General features: G+C 33.3%; 1 protein-coding gene across 1 annotated transcript in view; it reads left to right on the forward strand.

Annotated features, from left to right (window-relative positions):
* Window positions 1-23,888, forward strand: part of LOC143638570 (sodium/hydrogen exchanger 2-like) — a 90,763-nt gene that overhangs the window by 65,137 nt on the left and 1,738 nt on the right. Inside the window, exons 10-11 of the mRNA XM_077106454.1 lie at window positions 10,423-10,489; window positions 16,393-16,527. Of these exons, the coding sequence (XP_076962569.1) occupies window positions 10,423-10,489; window positions 16,393-16,527 (202 nt within the window). The remainder of the gene's footprint in view (window positions 1-10,422; window positions 10,490-16,392; window positions 16,528-23,888) is intronic.

Genomic DNA, 23,888 nt, shown 5'->3' on the forward strand with positions numbered 1-23,888 from the left:
ACCATATGTGCAATAATACATGTATCTAGGGTAATGATGTCCATCTCATTCCACCATCTTTCCTGCCCCCATGCACCTTCCCTCCCCTCCCTCCCCTTTGCCCAATCAAAGTTCCTCTAGTTTTCCCTTGCCTCTCCACTCCCTGTTATGAATCAGCATCCACTTATCAGAGAGAATATTTGGCCTTTGGTTTTTTGGTATTGGCTTACTTTGCTTAGCATGATTTTCTCCAATTCCATCCATTTACCTGAAAATGCCATAATTTTATTCTCTTTTATTGCTGAGTAATATTCCATTGTGTATACATATACCAAAGTTTCTTTATTTATTCATCTATTGAAGGGCTTCTAGGTTGGTTCCACAGTTTAGCTATTGTGAATTGAGCTGCTATAAACATTGATGTAGCATTATTATATTATGCTGATTTTAAGTAGTTTGGGTATAGACCGAGGAATGGGATAGCTGGGTCAGATGGTGGTTCCATTCCAAGTTTTCTAAGGAATCTCCATATGGTTTTCCAGATTGGTTACACTGCTTTGCAGTCCCCCAGCAATTTTTGAGTGTGCCTTTTCCCCCACATCCCTGCCATCATTTATTTTTGTCTGTATTCTTGATAGCTGCCATTCTGACTGGAGTGAGATGAAATCTTAGAGTAGTTTTGATTTGCGTTTCTCTAATTAGTAGAGATGTTGAACATTTTTTTAAAATATATTTGTTGATCAAATGTATATCTTCTTCTGAGAAGTGTCTTCTTATTCTAATTAGGATCCCAGCCCTGTGAATGTACATGATGGTGAGATTCATTGTTGTGTATTCATATATGTACATAGAAAAGTTATATTCATTCCGCTGTCTTTCCTATTTGTATTCCCTTCCCTTCCCTTTATTCTCCTTTGTTTAATCAATTTTTCAACTTAAATAATGGTTTTGGAGAAAAAGGAAGGGTCTGGATGGAAAAAACAGAGAAACAAATTATTGAGGTGAGAGAAAATAGGTTTGGTTTTATGACTTCTTTGTAGTTTCTGTTCCCAGATGAATAGATAATTATTTTTGGTGATTTGGGCTTCAAATATCTAAAGGTACCAGATGATTTCTGCTAATCATACACAGTTCAGAGTTCTATGATATTACAAATAGAGTTACTTTTTGTTAGGCAGAGGGGAGCGAAGAGAGAGGAGGGAGGAGGAAGGTAAGAAGGATGGTAGAATGAAGCGGACATTATTACCCTATGTATGCATATGATTAAACAACTGATGTGTTTATACTCCATTTATGTATGATACGTCAAAATGCATTCTATTGTCATGAATAACTAATTAGAACAAATAAAAAATTACAAATGAAAAAAAAAACAGTGAATTGAACAGTTTTCTTGTCTTTTAAAATGGTGCCTAAAGATAATTAACCTTTATTGGACATTTTTTTGTGCTATGTGCTGTGCTAAGAGTTTATAATAATTATTTTAGCTATATTTTATTTTGCCTTTGTGAAGTTAATACCATAATCATTTCCATTAAAGTACAGTTAATAAGCAGGAAAACCAAAATTTTATACCTGACAGTCTGAATCCAGAGACTTGCAAATTAATTTTGACTTACAAATTAATTATGACTTTCAAATTAATTTTCAATCAAGTTGTTTTTTCACATTTAAAATACATTCATAAGTCTTTAATAACTACTAGGCAAGAATGTTTTCTATTATATATGAGAATATGAGCTCAGCAGATCATTAAAATTTATTATTTTTATTTTTGAACACATAAACAGAAAATAAAATGAATCTTTGAATATTTTTCACTCAGATAAATTATTATCAGCTATTTGGTATTTCATGTTTATTTATTTCCCCACTCCAAATTAGTGTTTCTTCTGGAATAGATGTAAAGCAAATTTTAGACATATTATTTACTCAGAAATATTACAGTATACTAACAGATAAATGAAAACCACAATACCATCATCACATACCCATATTAACAATAATTCATTAATATTATCAGTACATAGTTTATTTTCAGTTTTCCCTTATTGTTTCACTGTTTCTTTGCATTTGTTTTGTTTGAAGCAAGACTCAATAAGTTTTCACAGTTGTCCTAGTTCATCTCCTTTAATATCTAAGAGATTCACTTTACATTTTTAATAAGCAATTATTTGTTGAAGAAAGTGGATAATTTGTCCTGTAGATGTATCAATCTCTACATTGGGCTGAATGAGCCCTTGCAGTGTAACGTAACATGTTTCTCTAATCTCTGATTTCTATTAAATCAATAGATTTAGATGTTCAAACAGATTCCAATTTAATTATTTATTATTTATTAAGAGTATAGATAATGATGTTTACTTAGAATTTAATCAGAGGGAATATAATTTCCTCTAGAATTGGGTATCATCATCACTTGAAAATTGGGTTCAAGAGTTATCAGTTTGATCCACTCATTATAAAGTTCCTTAATCAAATTTGATTACTGTCACCCATATTCTTTATTTCATCAAAGGTTGCAAAATGGTAACTTCCTATTTATAACATTTCTTCTACATTTATTAGCTAGAATTCTTCTATAAAGAAGAAGTACTGTTCATCAAGTATTTGATAACCCTGTTTTCTTATAGGAAAGTTAGGATACAGGCTTTATTTTTTCACTTTTCTTAAGCATTTTAGAGTAGTGAGCTGGTATACTAGAAACCTCCAAAAGTGACTTGAGAGCATTAAGCATCTTTATAAATTAATAGATATTTCATATTTGATGCATTTTTACATTTGATGTATATTTGATATATTTCAATTTTTAGATTATTGATGCTTAAACAACCTCATCTTTGGCCAGTGAGTGCTAGTCAGAATTGGCCTCGATGTGTTTCTAACATGACCCAATAAGTCTTCAATAGCTTTTTAGCTATTTATTATAATAAGGTATCCAAGGATCATATGATATATTTCTGATTCAGACTTTAAACAAGCTTTTTTTTTCCCAAGGCTGTCAATCCTTTTGGTGGACAATGACATTTATAGACTGTCACCTGAGCATCATTATGACTAGTTCAGCATTACTTTTAGAAAGTTTTAGTAGTTAAATCTAAGAAATTATACATACAGAGAAGAAGAAAATTCCTAAGATTTTACAGGTATTTTCAATTAACATAAGATATTCCAGTACTTCTAACTTTGATTGTATATTTTCATCTCTTCTCCTAAAATGTAAAATGAGTATACATTATATATATATGTATATATGTATGTATATATATATATATATACACACACACTATTTAATGTAACAGACCAATATTGCTAATTTCAGTTAGACTAATGAATGAAATTTAATATTTATATAATTGCTGAGTCCTTAGAAGAGATGTAATGAAAATGAAATGAAAATATGATTTCCATGTCAGTTAAAGTATTTTCCCTCTTGGAAATGCTTAAGTTATGGTTACTTCTTTTGGTTAATTTTTAAAAGTTTTATTGAAGCACAAATGACAAACAATAAACTGCACATATTAAAGTATACCATTTTATAAGGTTTTACATATGGATACATATATTTGAATACCCAAACAACAGTCAGGATGTTATGGAGCTGGGGCCTTCCAAGAAGCTGAGGTACCCCAAAGACAACCTCTTCAAACCCTGATTCCTGCGATCAAGTCCAGAAAGATTTCAGACATGTTGCTTAGAGTAACAGGCATGAGTTTATTAAAGGGAGAGGAAAAGAAGAAGGAGATACTCTCAAGGGAGAGAGTGGATCCTCTCAGCAAGGAAAGGGACAAAGTGCCCCTCTTGCATTCCATTAAAAATTATTTGTTCTTTTGAGTTATATATGATAGTAGAATATATTTTGACATACATAGGTGGAGTAAAACTTCTTTTTTCTGGTTTTACATGATACAGAATGACATTGGTTGCGTATTCACCTATGTGTATTTGAGTTTTATTGGGATCCCAGAGAAGTTTCTGGAGAGTCTTGTCCAAGTCCACATCTTGAATTTTTTTATAATTTTTGTATTTGTTCTTTTTAGATATATATGATAGTAGAGTATATTTTTGACATATTATGCATACATGGAGTAGGGTTGGGGATTTAGTTCAGTGTTAGACTCCTGGCCTAGTGTACACCTCTTGACTTTTGGCGGTCAGCAGGGTGACATCAGACTTTCAAATACCCACTGTTATGGTAACTCTATGTCACCTTGGCACTTGCCAACTGGTTCTAATTGGATTCTTAACCATAATTCTTACCGATTTTATGGTTAGGAGGAACTATCCTTATCTCCCAGATTTTTAGGATCTGGTCACAAAAATCTCCTGGCTTCCTCCCATCAACTTTATCATGGGCCTGTATTTCTCCTGCAGTTAACAGGTAGTTTGCTGAGCAATGTGACATATCCTGTTTACTTAAGCCAGGCAGGGTTTTGGGTAAATTGTTTCTTGGAACAAACAAAGCATATGGGGGTCAGCATAATGAGTCCATTTTATAAAATTGTTCTCTTAAAGAACCTTGTATTCCCACCACCCTTATCTATCTGCTCCTTAACTAGAATAATGAACATCCACTAATCCTAAATATTACCTTGTTCCCCTTTGGAATCCTTCCTTCTCTTCCTCACCCACACTAATGAAAGGAAATTAGATGTTCTGCCTTCTCTCACTATACATTTTTTGCATATCCTAGAATTTTATGTAAATAAAATCACATTGTATATGCCTGGTTTCTTTCATCCAGCATAATTATTTTGTGATTCAACCACATGTAGAGTAAATTATTGGACTACTTCGTGAGCTTCTTTCTTTTAAGAGCCCTGGGTTGGTCTAATTTCCAGATATTGATACTTTAACTAAATATGTGTCCTCTGCTGACCCTAGTATCTGTGCATAATTGATAGATACCACTGAATACTATTTATTATAATCATTTCAGAATCAAGCTTTTTACTATTCAAATTTATGAAAAATGAAAAACAAAAACTAGTTCATGTTGTTCTCCACAGCTCCTCAAATCCAGGTATAAACTTGTAGAAAAGTTCTGGAATAGGTTGAAAAATTAGTTATTGAATTTATCAAAATGGCTATAATGTTAAATGGGGGTTTAAAGGGGGAGAAGAAAGACTGGTCAAGAAAGAAAAGAATAATACGCATCAATGTAGAAAGGAGAAAAAGGTGGATGGTAGGTATTTGAGATAGCAGACGATAATGAATAACTGGGAATAGTGGAGTAAAAAGACAAGTATAAACTAGAGCTAGGAAAACAAAGACAGAATGATTCCAATTAATGCCTTAAACCATGAGAAGAAATACTTTCAAATGGGTGGAAGTTACGTTGGGTATTAGGATAAGAACTTTCAAAAAAGGTTAAAGAATGATATATAAGATAAAAGTGTAAGATCATGCAAGGCGGGCAGCGACCAAAGGAGGCAGATTTTAAAAAGTCACTGAACAAGGCTTTATTTGAGACATCATTCCCGGGTGGAACTGGATCAGACCAACAGAGTGGACAAGAGAAGGGTCTGAGGAGAAACCCCGTGGGAGCTCAATCGGACTGGGATTTTATGGGGCTTAGGCATGAAGGGAAGGGCTGGGGACAGGAAAAGGTGTTTTTAGAGTCCCTTGTCCCACTGGAGTTGGTTCCGGGGAGCTGGCTGAACTTCAGGATTGGCCAGGGGGTCCTGCTGATTGACAGGTGTTAGTCAGGAGATCCTGCTGATTGACAGGTGTTTCCATTGGCTCCTGATTGATGTTTCTTTCCTGCACAGGCTGCTTTGTTCTAAGTCACCACCACAGACCTGACAAAAAGTTGATATTAGAGTTATTTATAGTAAACCATGCCAAGGTGAAGAAAATTCTTGTCAAATCTTTGCTTGAATTTCATTAGAGTTTGGGAAATTTAGCATATGTCGATTATTCTTTGGCTGTGGATCCTCCAGAGTTGCTGGGGACAAGAGACATCTAGTTGCTAAGCACCTCCCATCAGCCTGTTCTTGTTTATCAGCTCAGGGCCCTGTGGCTGTTTGGAGCACTCAGTGTTTTGTCTTGATTGTTTCTATTGTGTGTAGGAATTCAGAATGTAGGCTCTGGGGTGTTCCTGTGCGTCACTGTGTAACTGCTTCCCTCTACATGATTCTTATTGTGGTGGTGTAGAGTCTGGGGGTTGTCTATAAGTACAAGTCCGGTGATTTTGGATTTTCTGCAGGTTTTCTGTAGTGCAGAAATACTACCTCTAGTCAATGTTGCTCTTTGGGCTGCTGTAGTAAAAGAATTCAAGTGGTTCACCTGGGTTCTATTTTCTACTCCCCCAAATTGTGAACAGTGGGCATTGATTCCCTCTGTTGCCTATGACTGATGCAGGGTTCAGACAGTGTCCAAAAATGATGTTTCACTTATCAGTTGTGGTCACAGGTTAAGCTGTGAGGAGTCAACCTGGGAGCAAAAGCTCTCTATTGCCTTGAACCAGGCAACTTTCCATCTTAACTACCTCCCTTTTGCTATGGCAACAATCTGGAAACCTTCACTTTAATCTTCCTGGGGTACTCAGGTAACTTCTAGCTGCCTTCTGGTGGCTCCTTTCACCATCCAGAAACTGGACCTCTGTCACTGCATATTCAGGTAGTTTCCCTCCAGTATGGGTCCCACTCAGACTGTGGGTGTGATTAAAGGGGACAGTCCCTCTATGCTTCTTAGGGCTTTGACAATTTCCCACAGTGCCTCCTCCAAATATCAGTGGTTGGAGTCAGTGCAGACCTGACAGATCTACTTGAGGCCAAAGCTGCCTTGAAACTATGTCTCTGCCCGGGTCCTGCAGAGGCAGCTCACAGCATTCTGCCACTGCCTGTGTTTCATAGAGGCTGAGTGGAATGCTGGGATAGGTTCATTCCCCTTCACAGTTCTGCTCCACCCCACTCCAATTTTTTGCAGTGAGGGGAAGGGAATTTCAAAGATTTTTGATTTTCGACTGGTAGCTAGCACTTTTCTCTAGTTGGATTCTTGAGAGATTCCCCTGGAGGGGTCTTCATTCTGGTATAATTTGCAGCTGTCTGAAAGAGGGAAGATGCCAGGTTGATTTAAGGGATGACTAGTGAGCTGAGGACTCCACAAAATGGCTGCATACCCTGGCCCATATTTCTATTTACAATTTGGTATTAAACCCATCTGCTTCAGGGACACTGCTGTTTATATCATGCTTTAATGCCTTTCCAAATGTTTTTAAGTGAGTGAGCTTAAGTGTTTACCTGCTCCCTCTTTCTCTGTTGACCTCCCACCTTTCCTCTATCCTGGGATGGGTTCAGAGTTAGAGAAGTCTGCACTTATTTTCTACTCTTGTAAGCAATCTTTAAATCTCTCCAGGTCTCAGATTTTATAATATTGAGTCTTAGAGCACTTGTCTTGTCAGCAAATTCTCAATTATGCTTTTCCTTCACTGCCTCCTTTCTATGGTTTGAGGAGATTTAAATCACTGCCTAGCTACCTTTTGCCATCTTCTTGAACCTCCTCCATTTACTTTTGAGGAACTTTGATATTTTATTCAGATTGTTCAATTAGATTGTCCAATTTGGTAAAATTATCCACAGTTTTTTCTTGGTGGTGCTGGGAATTAAACCCAGGGCCTTATGCATGCAAGGTAAGTGTTCTATCAACTGAGCTATATCCCTAGCCCCTGTAGAAAGATTGATACTAGTATTTTCCACATTTTTATTTCTAAAGTTAATTCATTACATCTTCTATATTTTAATAATTCATTCTAGCTAAATAATTTTCAGGTTTACCCATTAAAAAATTGGATCTATTTTTTTCTATTTTCTAATTCATTTGTCTCCATGTTAATTTACATTGTTTTCATCCTTTTTGTAGTTCTGTTTAGTTCACTCTTATTTTGCTAATTAATTATAGTGCAAAGTTGTTGATTGGAGATCATTTTTGTTTTTAAATGTAGGCACTTACAATTCAAATTCTTTCTGTGACCACTCTTCACTGCATACCATAAATTTGCTTATTTTGTCTTTTTGTCCTTTGTCTCAAATTAAGTTCTAATTTATTTGGGGGCTTTTATTTGGACCCAGTTTTTTTAGAGTGAGTTGTTTAGTCTTCATATTTTTATGAATTTTACAGTTTTCTTTCTTTTATTGTTAATATCATTATATGATGGTCAGGGAAGATATTTTGTGTAATTTCAATCTGTTAAAATTTATTTTAATGTTTAGTTTGTAACATATAGTCTATTTTAGAAAAAAATTCCTTATGCAAAAAATAGGAATTGTAGAGAATATTATATATATGGCTATTAGGTCTAACTGGTTCATAGCCATGCTCAAGTCCTGTATTTCATTATTGACATTTAGTCCAGATATTATATTCATTGTTAAAAACAGGATGCAAATGTATTCAACTATTATTGCAAGGTTATTGTTATTTCACGTTTCAGTTCTGTAAAAATTAGTCTCATATATTTTGAGATTTCCTGGTTTGGTGCATAAAACTTCATAATTTTTTATCTTCTATATTATTTGATATTTTTAACAATGGCAATATGTTTTCATTTGCATGCCATCTTGTTTTCATATTAGTATAGCTATTCCAGCTATATTTTAGTGACTATTTCAATGGAATTATCTCTTTCATTCTTTTACTTTCAAGCCATCTTTTTTTTTTTTTTTGACTGGGAATTGGACTCCAAGGCACTCTACTACTGAGCCACATCCCCATCCCTATTTTGTATTTTATTTAGAGACAGGGTCTCACTGAGTTGCTTAGGGTCTCCCTAAGTTGCTGAGGCTGGCTTTGAATTCATGATCCTCTTGCCTCAGCATCCTTAGCCACTAGGATTACAGGCATGTGCCACTGTGACTGGCTTTCAAACCATCTTTGTTTTGGATCCAAAGTGATTCACTACTAGAGAGCATATATTTGGGTTATGTGATTTTTTATTGTGGTACTTAATCCATTTGCATTAAAGTTTTTTCAAAAAGGGCCATTGTGCTATTTGTTTTTTTATATGTCTTTATATACCTTTTCCTATTTCATTTTCTCCCCTACCACCTTCTTTTATGCTTCTTTTGTAGGGTACCAATTTTATTCCCTTATTCCTTTAAACACTTTAAAATATATTTTCTTGGTTATTTAATAAGGTTTACCACTAGCATCTACATTTTTAACATCCTAGTTTGAACTAAAATTAAGTTAGCTAAAATATCATAGAAAATCTTTGTTCCTATACATCTCAACTCCTTTTTTATGGCCACATATTACATATTCAATAATAGTTGAATACAATGTATGATACATATTAACATTAATTCATACTGATTGTCTTATGCATTTTTCTTTAAAGTCATATAGGAAACAAAGAGGTGTTGCAAATCAAAAGTGTAAGAATAGAGCTGGGGCTGTAGCTCAGTGGCAGAGTGCTTGCCTAGCATGCGTGAGGCACTGGGTTTGATCCTCAGCACCACATAAAAATAAAAATAAAACAAAAAAGTATAAGAATATTGGCTTTTGTATTTGCCTATGTAGTTCACCTTCACTGGAATTCTTTATTTTTTCTGTGGCTTCAAATTCCTGCCTAATATTTTTATATTTCAATCTTAAATGTTACCTTCAGCTTTTCTTAAGGAGCAGGAGTATTATCAGTGTATTCCCTCATTTTTTTGCTTATCTGGGAATTTCTTAAGTTTTTCTTCATTTTTTATACCTTTTCTTTCTTTCTTTCTTTCTTTCTTTCTTTTTGTGTGGTTCTTAGGATTGAATCCAGTTCCTCACAGGTGCTAGGCAAGTGCTGTACTACTAAACTACAACCCAACCCCAGCCCAAACTATAAACATGAATGCAGAATTATTGCTTGATGATTTTATTTCAGTAATTTAAAAATGTCACAGCATTGAGTCTAGCCTCCATGTTTTCTGATGAGAAATCAACTGACTATTGAACACTTTAATTATAATTATTAGAATATATTGATTTTATAAAATAACAGGTTTCAGTGTGACAATTTCATACTTGCATATAATGTACTTAAATCATATTCAAATTTCCTAATACCCTCTTTTAACCCCCATACCTTTCAACTTTACTAAGAGTCCCTTTCTATTTTCATGTCTTTTAAATTTTTTTGGAATCCATATATGAAAGAAAACACATGATACTTGTCTTTCTGAAGCTTCCTTAGTTTTCCTATCATGAAAGCTCTTGTTCCATTAATTTTTTCTGCAAATAATATGATTTCATTCTTTTGTATGGCTGAATAATATGTCATTTTGTATATATACCACATTTTCTTTATCCATTTTCTGCTGATAGGTATCTAGGCTGATTTTAAAACTTATGTACTATGAATAGTTGAGGATTACTTGGACATGATGAGTCAGACCTCTCTTGTGGCTTTTAACTTTCACACTTCATTTCTGTCTCTGTCAATGTGATTATAATCTATTTCAGTGTGAATGTCTTTGAATTTCTCCTTTCACATTACATGTATGTTGGTGTGTTTGATATTGTCCTACAGGTATTTTAGGCTCTTCTATAATTCTTTTTTTAAAGTTTTTTTTTGTTTTAATTAGTTATACATGACAAGTAGAATGCATTTATGCACTTTGATATATCATACATACATGGGATATAATTTCTCATTTTTCTGAGTGTACATGTTGCAGAATCATATTGGACATGTACCAAAAGTGCTATACAGATTTAATGCAATTCCTATTAAAATCCCAATGGTATTCTTCATAGAAACAAAAAACACAATTATGAAATTTATTTGGAAAAATAAGATACTCAGAATATCTAAAGCAATCCTTAGTAAGAAAAGTGAAGCAGGAGGCATAACAATACCAGACCTTAAACTCTACTACAGAGCTATAGTAATAAAAATGATATAGTATTGGCACCAAAATAGACGTGTAGACTAATTATATGGAATAGAGGACACAGAGACGAACCCACATAAATATGGTTATCTCATACTAGACAAGGGTGCCAAAAACATTCACTGGAGAAAAGATAGCCTATTCAACAAGTGGTCCTGGCAAAACTGGAAATTTATATGTAGCAAAATGAAATTAAACCTCTATCTCTCACCCTGCACAAAAATCAACTCAAAGTGGATCAAAGACTTAGGCACTAGAATAGAGACCCTGATCCTAATAGAAGAAAAAATAGGCACAAATTTTCATCACGTCAGCCTAGTATCTGACTTCCTTAACAAGACTCCTAAAGCACAAGAAGTAAATCAAGAGTCAATAAATGGGGTGGATTAAAAAGCTTCTTCTTAGTAAAGGAAACAATAATGTGAGGAGAGAGCCTACAGTTTGGGAGAAAATCTTTACCACATGTACCTCCAATAAAGCATGAATCTCTAGGATACATAAAGAACTCAAAAAACTTAACACCAAAAACAAAAACAAAACCAAACCAAAAAAAGCAAGCAAACAAACAAAAAAACCTGAATAACCCCACTATGGGAAGCAGTATGGAGATTCCTCAGAAAACTGGGAATGGAACCACCATTTGACTCTGCGATCCACTCCATGGTTTATACCCAAAGGACTTAAAATCTGCTGTAATTCCTCATTCTCTTTTTATTTATCCCCTTGGGTTTGAAATTTCAACTGACTTCTTTTAAAGTCTTTTGTTTATTTTTCTTCCTGCTCAAACCTAGTATAAAATAAAACCTTCATTTTTAATATATTTTTTTCCATTTTAGCTTTGTTTTTCAGGTCCAGAATTTCTATTTTATTGCCTTTTATAATTTCAAACTCTGAAAATACTATCTAGTTTTAAATAATTCTGCCATTTTCAAACATTCCTTTGTCCATAGTTTCCTTTCTCTCTTTCACTATATATGAAACAGTTGATGTAAATTCTTCTCCTATTAAGTCCAACATACATGCTTCCACTCTAATAGTTTCTGATAATTTATTTTGTGATTGGCCTACACTTCTTTGTTTATTTGTATAACTTTTTTTAAACTGGCATTTCAAATATTATAATGCAGTAATTCTAGAAATAAGATTCTTCCCTCTCCTTCTCCAGAACTTTACTGTTGTAAAGTTATAGTTGCCATTGCCTCCTCCTCCTCCTTCTTTTTATTAACTCTGAAAGTGGTATCTTTGTCATGTGTAGTTTCTAAAGTCTCTGTTTATTTAGCCTGTGCTTAGCTAGTGTATAGGCAGAGATTTCACTGAATGCCATAAATAGGAAAAAAGGAAGGAAAAAATTTTAAACGAGGGAAAAATACCACAGTTTATGGATTGGTCTTGTGTTGGAACACTATATAAATGTTGCTGCTAAGTTGTATGGGCCATCTCTCATCCAGCGAGGAGGTCCATGGAACAGAGTAGAGGACAATGTGGCTGCGGAGTCGCTAATCAAGAACTCTGGAGATCAATTTGGAAGTAGGTTGTAGTTACTAATTTATATATACTCAGGCAGTAGCTAAACAGATTATAGAAAGCCACCAATACAATTTCTTGCCAACTGTCCTTGCAGCAACCAATCAAGGAATAGGCCATGGAGCAAGTGCTGTTACTGCAACAAGTAGTCTTACACCCTGGGATGTGCCTATGGGGTAAGCGGTTTGCCGCTCACAGGCCTAGCAAGAGGGGAGTGGTTTGACACTCAGGCATCCTTAACTTATACCATGTATGCAGTACTACATGCACTTGTCCCCACGTTTTCACAGGTTGTTTGTAAATATGCCTTAGCCTTCACTTTCTTGTGGCACTAAGTATACACATCAGCTAAAGGTAAGCACTTAGTGTTTTCTTACAAGTTTTTTTCTGAATATACATCTTTCCCTGTGAATGCCTGTGGCTTTCTATATACTCTAATATATGCTATTTGAATGACTCAATCTTTCAAAAACTATCTCCTCAGTTTTTTCTCCCTCCTACACTTTTGATGTATACATTCAATTTTTGCCTCTACCATATATATTAGTTTTCGATGAACCTTTATTTTATTTATTTATATGCTGTGCTGAGAATTGAACCCATGGCCTCACACATGCTAGGCAAGCGCTCTACAAATGAGCCACAACCCCAGCCCCTCTACCATATTTTTGACACAGTTTTTTTTCTTTTGCCTTGCAATAATTTTGAGAATCACCTCTGAAGAGTCACTTTTAGACTCTGTATAATTCTCATTTAGGCAATTCAAAAGCAACTGCATTTTGTCAGTACTTAGCACAACCCCAAACAGGCTAGAATATGCAAACATAATTTTTAGAGATTAAGGTCTTTTCTGCTTCCTCTGGAAATAGGATGTAGGTTCTAATATTATTTGGATGTGGTTTGAATATGTTCCTCAAAGTTTCATTTGTTTGAAGTTTGGTCCCCAATGTGCTATTGTTGAGAAGTGGTGAAATTTTTGAGAGGCAGGGCCTAGTGGAAAATAATTAGATTGTGAGGGTAACTGTCCTAAAATGTAATTAATACTAGTCTTCTGAAATGGATTAGTTCTTCAAAGATTATGTTTTTATAATCTTAGAAGAACCCCAAACACTTAAGCTTTTCTGCGTGTGGATAATTCCCTTAATGCTTTTCTGCTGTGTTTTGACACAGTCAGGAAACTGGCACCATGTTCTTGGGCTTCAAGAACTGTGAATTAAATAAACCTTCTTTTTATATAAAGAACTCAGTCTCTAGCATTTTATAACACCACCAAATGGAATAAGACTGAGTTCCACTATGAAATTGTCAGTTGATCTCTAATATCAGTACAGAGATGTGAAGATGCATGGCACAAGGTCAAGTAAAAATGTCACAAAGATTTGTTATCATTTTTTAGTTGCCCTTTTCTTAATTAACAATTTGCTTGGTGGCAATGAGCCTTCGACTAATTTTAAGAATTCTTGCAAAGTAAAATTGGATAGTTTTTCTTGATTTTTCTGTCTTTCTAGAGGTGCATGTCATTTAACTGCCTTTGTTGCATATTATCTGACATCATTCAATCTGTTGGAATTTTCATTTTTATTGCATTAAATCTACAGATCATTTGGAGAGAACTAATATCTCAACAATAGAGTCTTAAATCATGAATATAGTATATATTATATCTGTCTATTTTTATGTCTTCTCTATTTTGCTAATGATTTTTTCAGTGTACAATTTTTAAATATATTGATGCTTTTGTAAATGATATAATTTTAATTTTTATATTTCTTTTTAAAAATGTTTTTAATATTTTTTAGTTGTAGATGGACACAATACCTTTATTTTGTTTTTTTAAATTTTACTTTATATAGTACTGAGAATTGAATCCAGTGCCTCACAAATGCTAGGCAAATGCTCTACCACTGACCCATAACCCCAGCCCCTCATATTACTTTTTCCTAAGTTATAGAAAAAAAACTTTTAAAAATATTGATATTGTATTTTATAATCTTGCTAAGATCACTTATTTATTTAAAAAGAATATTTTTAATTACATAAAATATTCTATATAGATGATGATTTCTTCTGCAAACAACTGAGAAAATTTTAACACTTGTTTTTATTATCTTCTGCATGCATTTCAAACTTTTTTTTTTTGTCTTTATTACACTGGCTAGAACTTCCTGTCAGCTTTATGTAAGTTGTTCTTTTTTTCAGCACAAAGTTGTTCACACTGTTCCCTTATTATTAGTTACTATATAATTATATAATATATATAATATATAATTTCTATATAATTTATAGTGATGTAATGTATTCTCTTATCCTTGATAAACTTGAATAAAGATTTATTAATTTTAATGACCCCACAGAGCAAGTTTTTGGTTTTATTGATTTTCTCTGATTTTTCTATTTTCAACTTAATTAACTTCCACACTGGTCTTTTCCCTTTTTGGTATTTCGATTTTCAGTTGGTCACTTGATTCATAGTTTCATATGATAGAATCTATACTGATTCATTTTAGATATTTTTTCTATTCTGTTAAAGGTGCTTAATGCAAGAAATTTCTCTGTAAATATATTTCCTGAATTACTTATTTATTAGTGTGTTCTATTCAATTTCCAAATATTTGGTCATATAATTTTTATGTTGTGAATTTGGAATTTAATTTCACTGCCACCCGAGAATACTTGGATACTTTTAATTTATTGAAATTTTCTTAATGGCTTAAAATATGATGTATCTTAGTAAATGTTCTTATGTACTTCATTAAGGAAAGTGTATTATGTTTTTGTTGGATGGAGTGACCTACATATGTCAATTAGGTCAAAGTAACTAATAGTGGAATTCAGATTTTCTCAATTGTTGATTTTCTGCTTATCCAGTGCATCAGATGGAGAGGGAGAGAGAGAGAAAGAGAGAGAGAGAGAGAGAGAGAGAGAGAGAGAGAGAGAGAGAGAGAGAGATAAGGAGGAGGAGGAGGAAGAGGAGGAGGAGGAGGAGGGAGAGCATTATAAAATCTGAATTTATTTAGATTTTTTATTATTACTTATGGTTCTTTCAGGGTTTGCTTTACATATTTTAAAGCTTTTTTTCTACATACAAAACATATTAAATATTCTTATGTTTTCTTAATGAATGGACCTAATCATCATTGTAAAATAACCCATTTTAGTGCTGGCTTTCATTTCCTTCATCAGAGCACAGGAAAATTCCCAAGGCAATAAGATGGAGTAATTGTAGGGCTTACCTTCTCTGTTTCCATATTTCTATTTTCACTTTGCTAATTTCTTGATTAATTATATTACAAACCATTGTTTCCTATATTTTTCCATGTTTTGGTTGTTTCAGAGGAGAGGTTAGATGTGATTGATCTCTGTTAATTCATCTTTGCTTAAACTCAGTTTGTTTTCAAGTCTTTTTTTTCTTTATATTTTCTTTTATTATATAAAATAGTGATTTGGTTTTGCAGTTGAAGTACAGTATCAGATAATTTAGAAACTTGTAGCTCTCATCTCTTTTTCCTTCCACCCTATTATTTCTTTCCATCTAGAAGTAATATTTTTAATTAGTTTGTTGTTCACATTTTAATTTTTTTCTTTATGAAAAGATAATAAAATAATCATTAATTTTTAACCTTAATCTAATCCATTCATCAAAATTTTGTTGTATACAGAGTTTCAAAAATACTACACAAAATCTCTAAATGTATGATGTAATGATAAAATGATAAAATGAGTATATTTAAAATGTAGGGATTTTGTCAGTTACATATTTATGAACTTTTTAAACCAGAGATATTTTAGTGATTTTAGCTGGAGAAATATGCCTTATGTCTTAGTGTAGTAGAAATATATAAAAAAATAAAAGAAATCAATACCTTCTTTTGTCTTTTAAGAACTTGAATACATCTCTCTCATACATTAGAGGTTAATGTCAATTTCATTTATGTATAAGTAGAAATTAATTGGTTTTTTTTTCATATTTTTGGCACTTTAATTCTGAAATCTCTGTGTTATGAATTTTGACCAGGCTCCAGCATATAACAGGTACACCCTTCCAGGAGAAATGGGAGCAGCAGAACAAGTAAAGGAAATTCTCATACGGCGACACAAGAGCTTGCAACTGAGTCTTTCTCGACGTGACTCCAATCAATCTCAAAAAGAGGTATATTTTTATTTAAAATTGTATCTTTTTGTAGTTCTTCTGTTGTAGCTCTCTCTTATTGGACAGTTTCAATCCTCTGTTCTACAACTATAATTCTGGTGAGAGACAAATAATATTAATTTTACTTAAAAAATAGCTAGTAGGCAGGTGTTTACATGCACAGTGGAAAGACTGAGGTATCATAGTCACAAATTTGTATTGACATAGCTCTGGAAGACCTCAGTTTCAGCAATTGAAATAAATATTACCAGATAGCAGGACCTTAGGCTCTCCGTACCAAATAAATAACTCATTAATAGTTATAATGTGTGTGAGTTTTCAATTTCCTCATCTAAAAACACTACCTGTTACCTACCATATTTATACATTTATTTATTGTTTATTTTTTTGGCATGAGAGATTGAACTTAGGGCTGTTTTACCATTGAGCCACATTCCTTGCCCTTTTTAATATTTTGGTTTTTTAATTTATTCTTATTAGTTATATATTACAATAGAATGTATTTTGACATTCTCTCTCTCTATATATATATATGTGTATATATATATATATATATATACATATATATATATATAGTATAACTTCCCATTTTTTCTGATTGCATATGATGTGGAATTACACTGATTGTGTATTCATATATGTACATAAAAGTAATGTTTGATTCATTCTATCATTCCTATTCCTTTTCTCCTTCCCTTCCCTTCATTCCTCTTTGTCTAATCCAAAGTACTTCTAGTCTTAGCCCCATTATTGTGATTTAGCATCCACATATCAGAGAAAACATAAGACCTTGGAGATTGGCTTATTTCACTTAGCATGATATTCTCTAGTTCTGAACATTTACTGGCATATTCCATAATTTCTTTTTTAATGGCCAAGTAATATTCCATTGTGTATATATACCATATTTTCATTATCCATTCATCTGTTGCAGGGCACTGAGGTTCATTCCATAACTTAGCTATTGTGAATTGAAATGTTATAAACATTAACAAGGCCACATCACTGTAATATGCTGATTTTAAGTCCTTTGGATATAGACCAAGGAGTGGGATAACTGGGCCAAATGGTTGTTCCATTCTAAGTTTTTAAGGAATCTCCATACTGCTTTCTAGAGTGGTTGCCACAACTTGCAGACCCACCATCAATGTATGAGTATATGTTTTTCTGCACATCCTTCCCAGCATTTATTGTTACTTGAATTCTTGCCATTCTGACAGAGTGAGATGCAATCTCAGTGTAGTGTTAATTTTCATTTCTCTAACTGCTAGAGACATTGAACATTTTTTCATGTATTTGTTGGTGGATTGTATGTCTTCTTCTCTGAAGTGCCTGTTCATTTCCTTTGCTCAGTTATTGATTGGTTTATTTATTTATTATTTTGGTGTTAATTTTTTGAGTTGTTTATATATCCTGGAGATTAATGCTGTATCTGAGGCGCAGGTGGCAAAGATTTTCTCCCATTCTGTAGGTTCTGTATTAACGTTCATGATTGTTTCCTTTGCTGTGAAGAAGCTTTTTAGTTTGATTCCATCCCATTTGTTAATTCTTGATTTTATTACTTGCACTTTGGGAGTCTTGTTAAAGAAGACAATTCCTATTCTTACATGATGAAGATTTGGGCCTGCTTTTTGCTTTATTTGGAGAAGGGTCTCCAGTTTAATTCCTAGGTCCTTGGTCCACTTTGAGTTGAGTTTTCTGAGGGGTGAGAGATAGGGGTTTAGTTTCATTTTGCTGTATATGGATTTCCAGTTCTTTCAATACCATTTCAGGAAGAGGCTGTCTTTTCTCCAATGTATGTTTTGGCTCCTTTGTTTATTATGAGATAACTGTTTTTATGTAGGTTTGTCTCTTTGACTGTTATTCTATACCATTGGTCTACATGTCTGTTGTGGTGCCCATAACATGCCGTTTTTGTTACTATAGCTTTGTAGTGTAGATTTATGTTTGGTATTGTGATGCCTCCTGCTTCACTCTTTTTACTTAAGGCCAACATCATTATAAACAGAGAAAAATTGGAAGCATTCCCTCTAAAAACTGGAACAAGACAGAGATGCCCTCTCTCACCACTTCTATTCAATATACTCCTTATAACTCTAGCCAGAGCAATTAGACAGATGAAAGAAATTAAAGGGATATGAATATGAAAGGAAGAACTCAAACCATCATTATTTGCTGAAAACATAATTCTATATTTAGAGCATTCAAAAAAGTCCACCAGAAAACATCTAGAATTGATAAATGAATTCACCAAAGTAGCAGGATATAAAGTAAATACCCATAAATCAAATGCATTTCTATACATCAGTGATTAATCCTCTGAAAGATAAATTAGGAAAACTACCCCATTCACAATAACTGGAAACCACAATAAAATACTTAAGAATCCACTTTAAAAAAGAGGTGAAAACCTCTACAATGAAAACTACAGAACACTAAAGAAAGAAATTGAAGAAGACCTTATAAAATGAAAAATTCTCCCATGCTTTTGGATAGGCAAAATTAATATTGTCAAAATGGCCATACTGCCCAAAGCACCATACAGATCCAATGTGATTCCAATTAAACTCCCAATGCCATTCATTATAGAAATAGAAAATGCAATCATGAAATTCATTTGGAAAAAATAAGAGTCCTAGAATAGCCAAATCAATTCAATTTCTTTCTTTAGTGTTCTGTAGTTTTCATGTTAGAGATCTTTCACCTACTTTGTTAGATTGATTCCCAAATATGTAATTTTTTGATACCATTGTGAATGGGGGTATTTGCCTAATTTCTCTTTCAGTTGATTCATCATTGATGTATAGGAACACAATTGATTTTTGTATGATAATTTCATATCCTGGTACTTTGCTGAATTCATTTATGAGCTCAAGAATTTTTATGATAGAGTTCTTTGGGACTTATGGAATTGGGTCATTGGCAAAAAGAAATAGTTTGAGTTTTTCTTTTCTTATGTGTACCCTTTTAATTTCTGTGGCTAAAGTTTCAAGGACAATGTTAAATAGAAGTTGTGAAACAATGCATCCTTATCTTGTTCCTGTTTTTAGAGGGAATGCTTTCAATTTTTCTCCATTTAAGAATTATATTGGCCTTGGGTTTAGAATATACAGTTTTTACAATGTTGAGGTATGGCTATACTATGCCTAGTTTTACTAGTGTTTTTAACTGAGTGGGTGCTGAATTTTGTGAAATGATTTTTATGCATCCATTGAGATCATAATATTATAACATTTATCTAGATGTGATGAATAATGTTTGTTGGTTTTCATATGTTGAACCCACCTTGCTTCCCTGGGATGAACTACACTTGATCATGGTGCATGATCTTTTTAGTATGTTTTAGTATGTGATTTGCCAGAACTGTATGAATAAGTTTTTTTTTTTGCTTTTTCCCATTTTATTCTTTTAATTTACATTTTTAAATAATTTTAATTTGTTATATATGACAACAGAATGCATTACTATTCATATTACACATATAAAGCACAATTTTTCATATCTCTGTTTGTACACAAAGTAGAGTCACATCATTAGTGTTGTCATATGTACCTAGGGTAATGATGACCATCACATTCCACTGTATTACTACTGCTTTGGCACCTGCCTTTCCCTCCCTCCCCTTTTCCACTTTGCCCTACCTATTGTTTATTTAACTCCCCCACAGCATATTATGAATCAGCATTCTTAAATCAGAAAAAAATCATTCTGCATTTGGTTTTTTGGGACTAGCTAATTTCACTTAGCATTATATTCTTCAGCTCCATCCATTTGCCCTCAAATGCCATGATTTTATTCTCTTTTAATACTGAGTAATATTCCATTGTGTATATATACCACATTTTCTTTATCCATTCAACTATTGAAGGATATCTAGGTTGGTTCCACAGTTTAGCTATTGTGAATTGTGCTGCTATAAACATTGATGTGGTTGTGTCCCTGTAGTATGCTGTTTTTAATTCTTTTGGGTATAGACCAAGGAGTGGAATAGCTGGGTCAAATGGTGGTTCCATTCCCTGTTTCCCAAGGATTCTCCATACTGCTTTCCATGTTGGCTGCACCAATTTGCAGTCCCACCAGCAATGTGTGAGAGTGCTTTTTCCCCACATCCTCGCCAACACTTATTGTTAGTATTCTCAATAGGTACCATACTGACTGGAGTGAGATGAATTCTTAGAGAAGTTTTCATTTGCATTTCTTTAATTGCTAGAAATGATGAACATTTTTTTTATATATTTGTTGATTGATTGTATATCTCATTCTAGAATTGTGTGTTGATTTCCTTGGCCCATTTATTGATTGGAATATTTATTCTTTTTGGTGTTAAGATTTTTGACTTTTTTATACACCCTAGAGATTAGTGCTGTATCTGACATGCATGTGGTAAAACTTTTGTTACCAATTAGTAGGTTCCTGATTCACCTCACTGATTGTTTCTTTGCTGGGAAGAAGATTTTTAGTTTGAATCCATCCTATTTATTGATTCTTAATATTAATTCTTGTGTTATAGGAGTCTTATTTAGGAAGTTGGGCCTAATCCAACATGATGGAGATTTATTTGGGCCTAATTTTTCTTCTATTAGATGCAGTGTCTCTGGTTTAATTCCTAGGTTCTGGATCCTCTTTGAGTTGAGTTTTGTGCATGGTGATAGATAGGGGTTTAGTTTCATTTTGTTGTGTATTTCCAGTTTTCTCAGCACCATTTGTTGAAAAGGCTATCCTTTCTGCAATATATGTTCTTGGCACCTTTGTCAAATATAAGCTAACTGTAATTATGTGGGTTAGTCTCTGTGTCCTCTATTCTGTACCATTTGATGCAAATACCATGCTTTTTTTTCTATTGCTCTGTAGTATAGTTTAAGGTCTGGTATAGTAATGCCACCAGTTTCACTCTTCTTGCTAAGAATTGCTTCAGCTATTCTGAGTCTCTAATTTTTCTAGATGAATTTCATGACTGCCTTTTCTATTTCTATGAGGAATGTCAGTGGGGTTTTGATTTGAATTGCATTATGTTTGTATAGTGCTTTTGGTAGTATGGTCATTTTGACAATATTAATTCTGCCTATCCAAGAACAAGGTAGTTCTTTCCATCTAATAAGGTCTTCTTTACTTTCTTTCTTTAGTGTTCTGTAGTTTTCATTGTAGAGGTCTTTCACCTCTTTTGTTGATTCCCAAGTATTTTATTTTATTTTTGTTGCTATTATAAATAGGGGTAGTTTTCACCTTTCCCTTTCAGAGGATTTTTCAGTTATATATAGAAATGCCTTTGATTTATGGGTGTTGATTTTGTATCCTGCTACTTTGAAGAATTCATTTAGTAGTTCTATAAGTTTTCTGGTGGAATTTTTGGGTCTTCTACGTATAGAACCATATTGTCAGCAAATAGTGCTAATTTCAGTTCTTTTTTACCTATCCATATCCCTTTAAATTTTTTTGTGTGTGTCTAATTGCTCTGGCCAGCGTTTCAAGAAGTATGTTATATAGAGTAGTAAAAGAGGCATTCCTGTCTTGTTCCAGGTTTTAGAGGAAATAACTTTAATTTTTCTCCATTTAGAATGATGTTGACCTTGGGCTTAGCATAGATAGCTTTTACAATGTTGAGATATGTTCCTGTTATCCATAGTTTTTCTAGTGTTTTGAACATTAAGATATGCTGTATTTTGTCAAATGCTTTTTCTGCATCTATTAAGATGATTATATGGTTCTTATCTTTAAGTCTACTGATGTGATGAATTACATTTGTTGATTTCCATATGTTGAACCAGCCTTGCATTCCTGGAATGAACCCCACTTGACTATGGAGTACTATCTTTTTGATATGTTTTTGTATTTGATTTGCCAGAATTGTATTGAGAATTTTTGCATCTATGTTCATTAGAGATATTGGTCTGAAGTTTTCTTTCTTTGATGAATCCTTGCCTGAGTGACAATGGCCTCATAGAATTAGTTTGGAAGTGCTTCCTTTTTTTCTATTTCACAAAATAATTTGAAGAGTATTGGCATTAGATCTTTGTTAAAGGTCTTATAGAACTCATCTGTGTATTCATTGGGACCTGAGCATTGTTGGTAGGCTTCTGATGGCATCTTCTATTTCAGCACTTGAAATTGATCTGTTTAAATAGTGTGTGTATGATCCCGATTCAATTTGGGCAAATCATTATGGCTCTAGAAATTTTTTGATGCCTTCAATATTTTCTATTTTATTGGAGTACAATTTTTCAAAATAATTTCTAATTATTTTCTTATTTCTGTAGTGTCTGTTGTGATATTTTCTTTTTCATCACATATGTTAGTAATTTGAGTTTTCTCTCTCCTTCTCTTCATTAGTATGCCTAAGAGTTTGTCAACTTTATTTATTCAAAGAACCAACTTTTTGTTTTGTCAGTTTTTAACTTTTTCTTTTGTATGAATTTCATTGATTTCAGCTCTGATTTTAATTATTTCTTGTCTTCTACTAATTTTGGTTTTGGTTTGCTCTTTTTTTAGAGATTTGAGATGTAATGTTAGGTCATTTATTTGTTGACTTTTTCTTATTGTACAGAATGAACTCAAGGCAATGAACTTTCCTCTTATTACTGCCATCATAGTGTCCCAGACATTTCGATATGTTGTATCTGTGTTCTCATTCACCTGTAAGAATTTTTTAATCTCCTCCTTGATATCTTTTGCAACTCATTGTTCATTCAGTCTCCAGTTGTTGGAGTAGCTTTTATTTTGTATTTTGTCATTGATTTCTAATTTCATTCCATTATTATCTGAGAGAATGCAGGATAATATCTTTACTTTTTTGTTTTTGCTTAGAGTTGCTTTGTGGCATAATATATGGTCTATTTTGTAGAGGGTTCCATTTGCTGCTGAGAAAAATGTGTATTCTCTCATTGAAGGCTGAAATATTCTATATATGTCAGTTAAATCTAAGTTATTGATTGTATTACTGTGTTCTATAGTTTCTTTCTTTAGCTTTTGTTTGGAAGATCTGTTCAGTGGTGAAAGAGTGTGTTAAAGTCACCAAGAAACATTGTGTTGTGGTCTATTTGAGTCTTGAAATTGAGAAGTGTTTGTTTGATGAATGTAGATGCTCCATTTTGGGGGGGAATCTATATTTATAACTGTGATGTCTTGTTCATGCATGATTCCCTTGGCAGTATGTAGTACCCTTCTTTATCCCTTTTGATTAACTTTAGCTTGAAGTCTCTTTTATTTGATATGAGGATGGAAACTCCTTTTTGCTTCCACAATTCATGTGAGTGGTATGTTTTTTTCCAACCTTTCACCTGCAGTCTGTGGATGTCTTTTCCTCTGAGATGAGTCTCCTGAAGGCAGAATATTGTTGGGTATTTTTTTTTGATCCAATATGCTAG

Source organism: Callospermophilus lateralis, chromosome X, assembly GCF_048772815.1.
Source record: "Callospermophilus lateralis isolate mCalLat2 chromosome X, mCalLat2.hap1, whole genome shotgun sequence".
In the NCBI taxonomy this organism is placed as follows: domain Eukaryota; kingdom Metazoa; phylum Chordata; class Mammalia; order Rodentia; family Sciuridae; genus Callospermophilus; species Callospermophilus lateralis.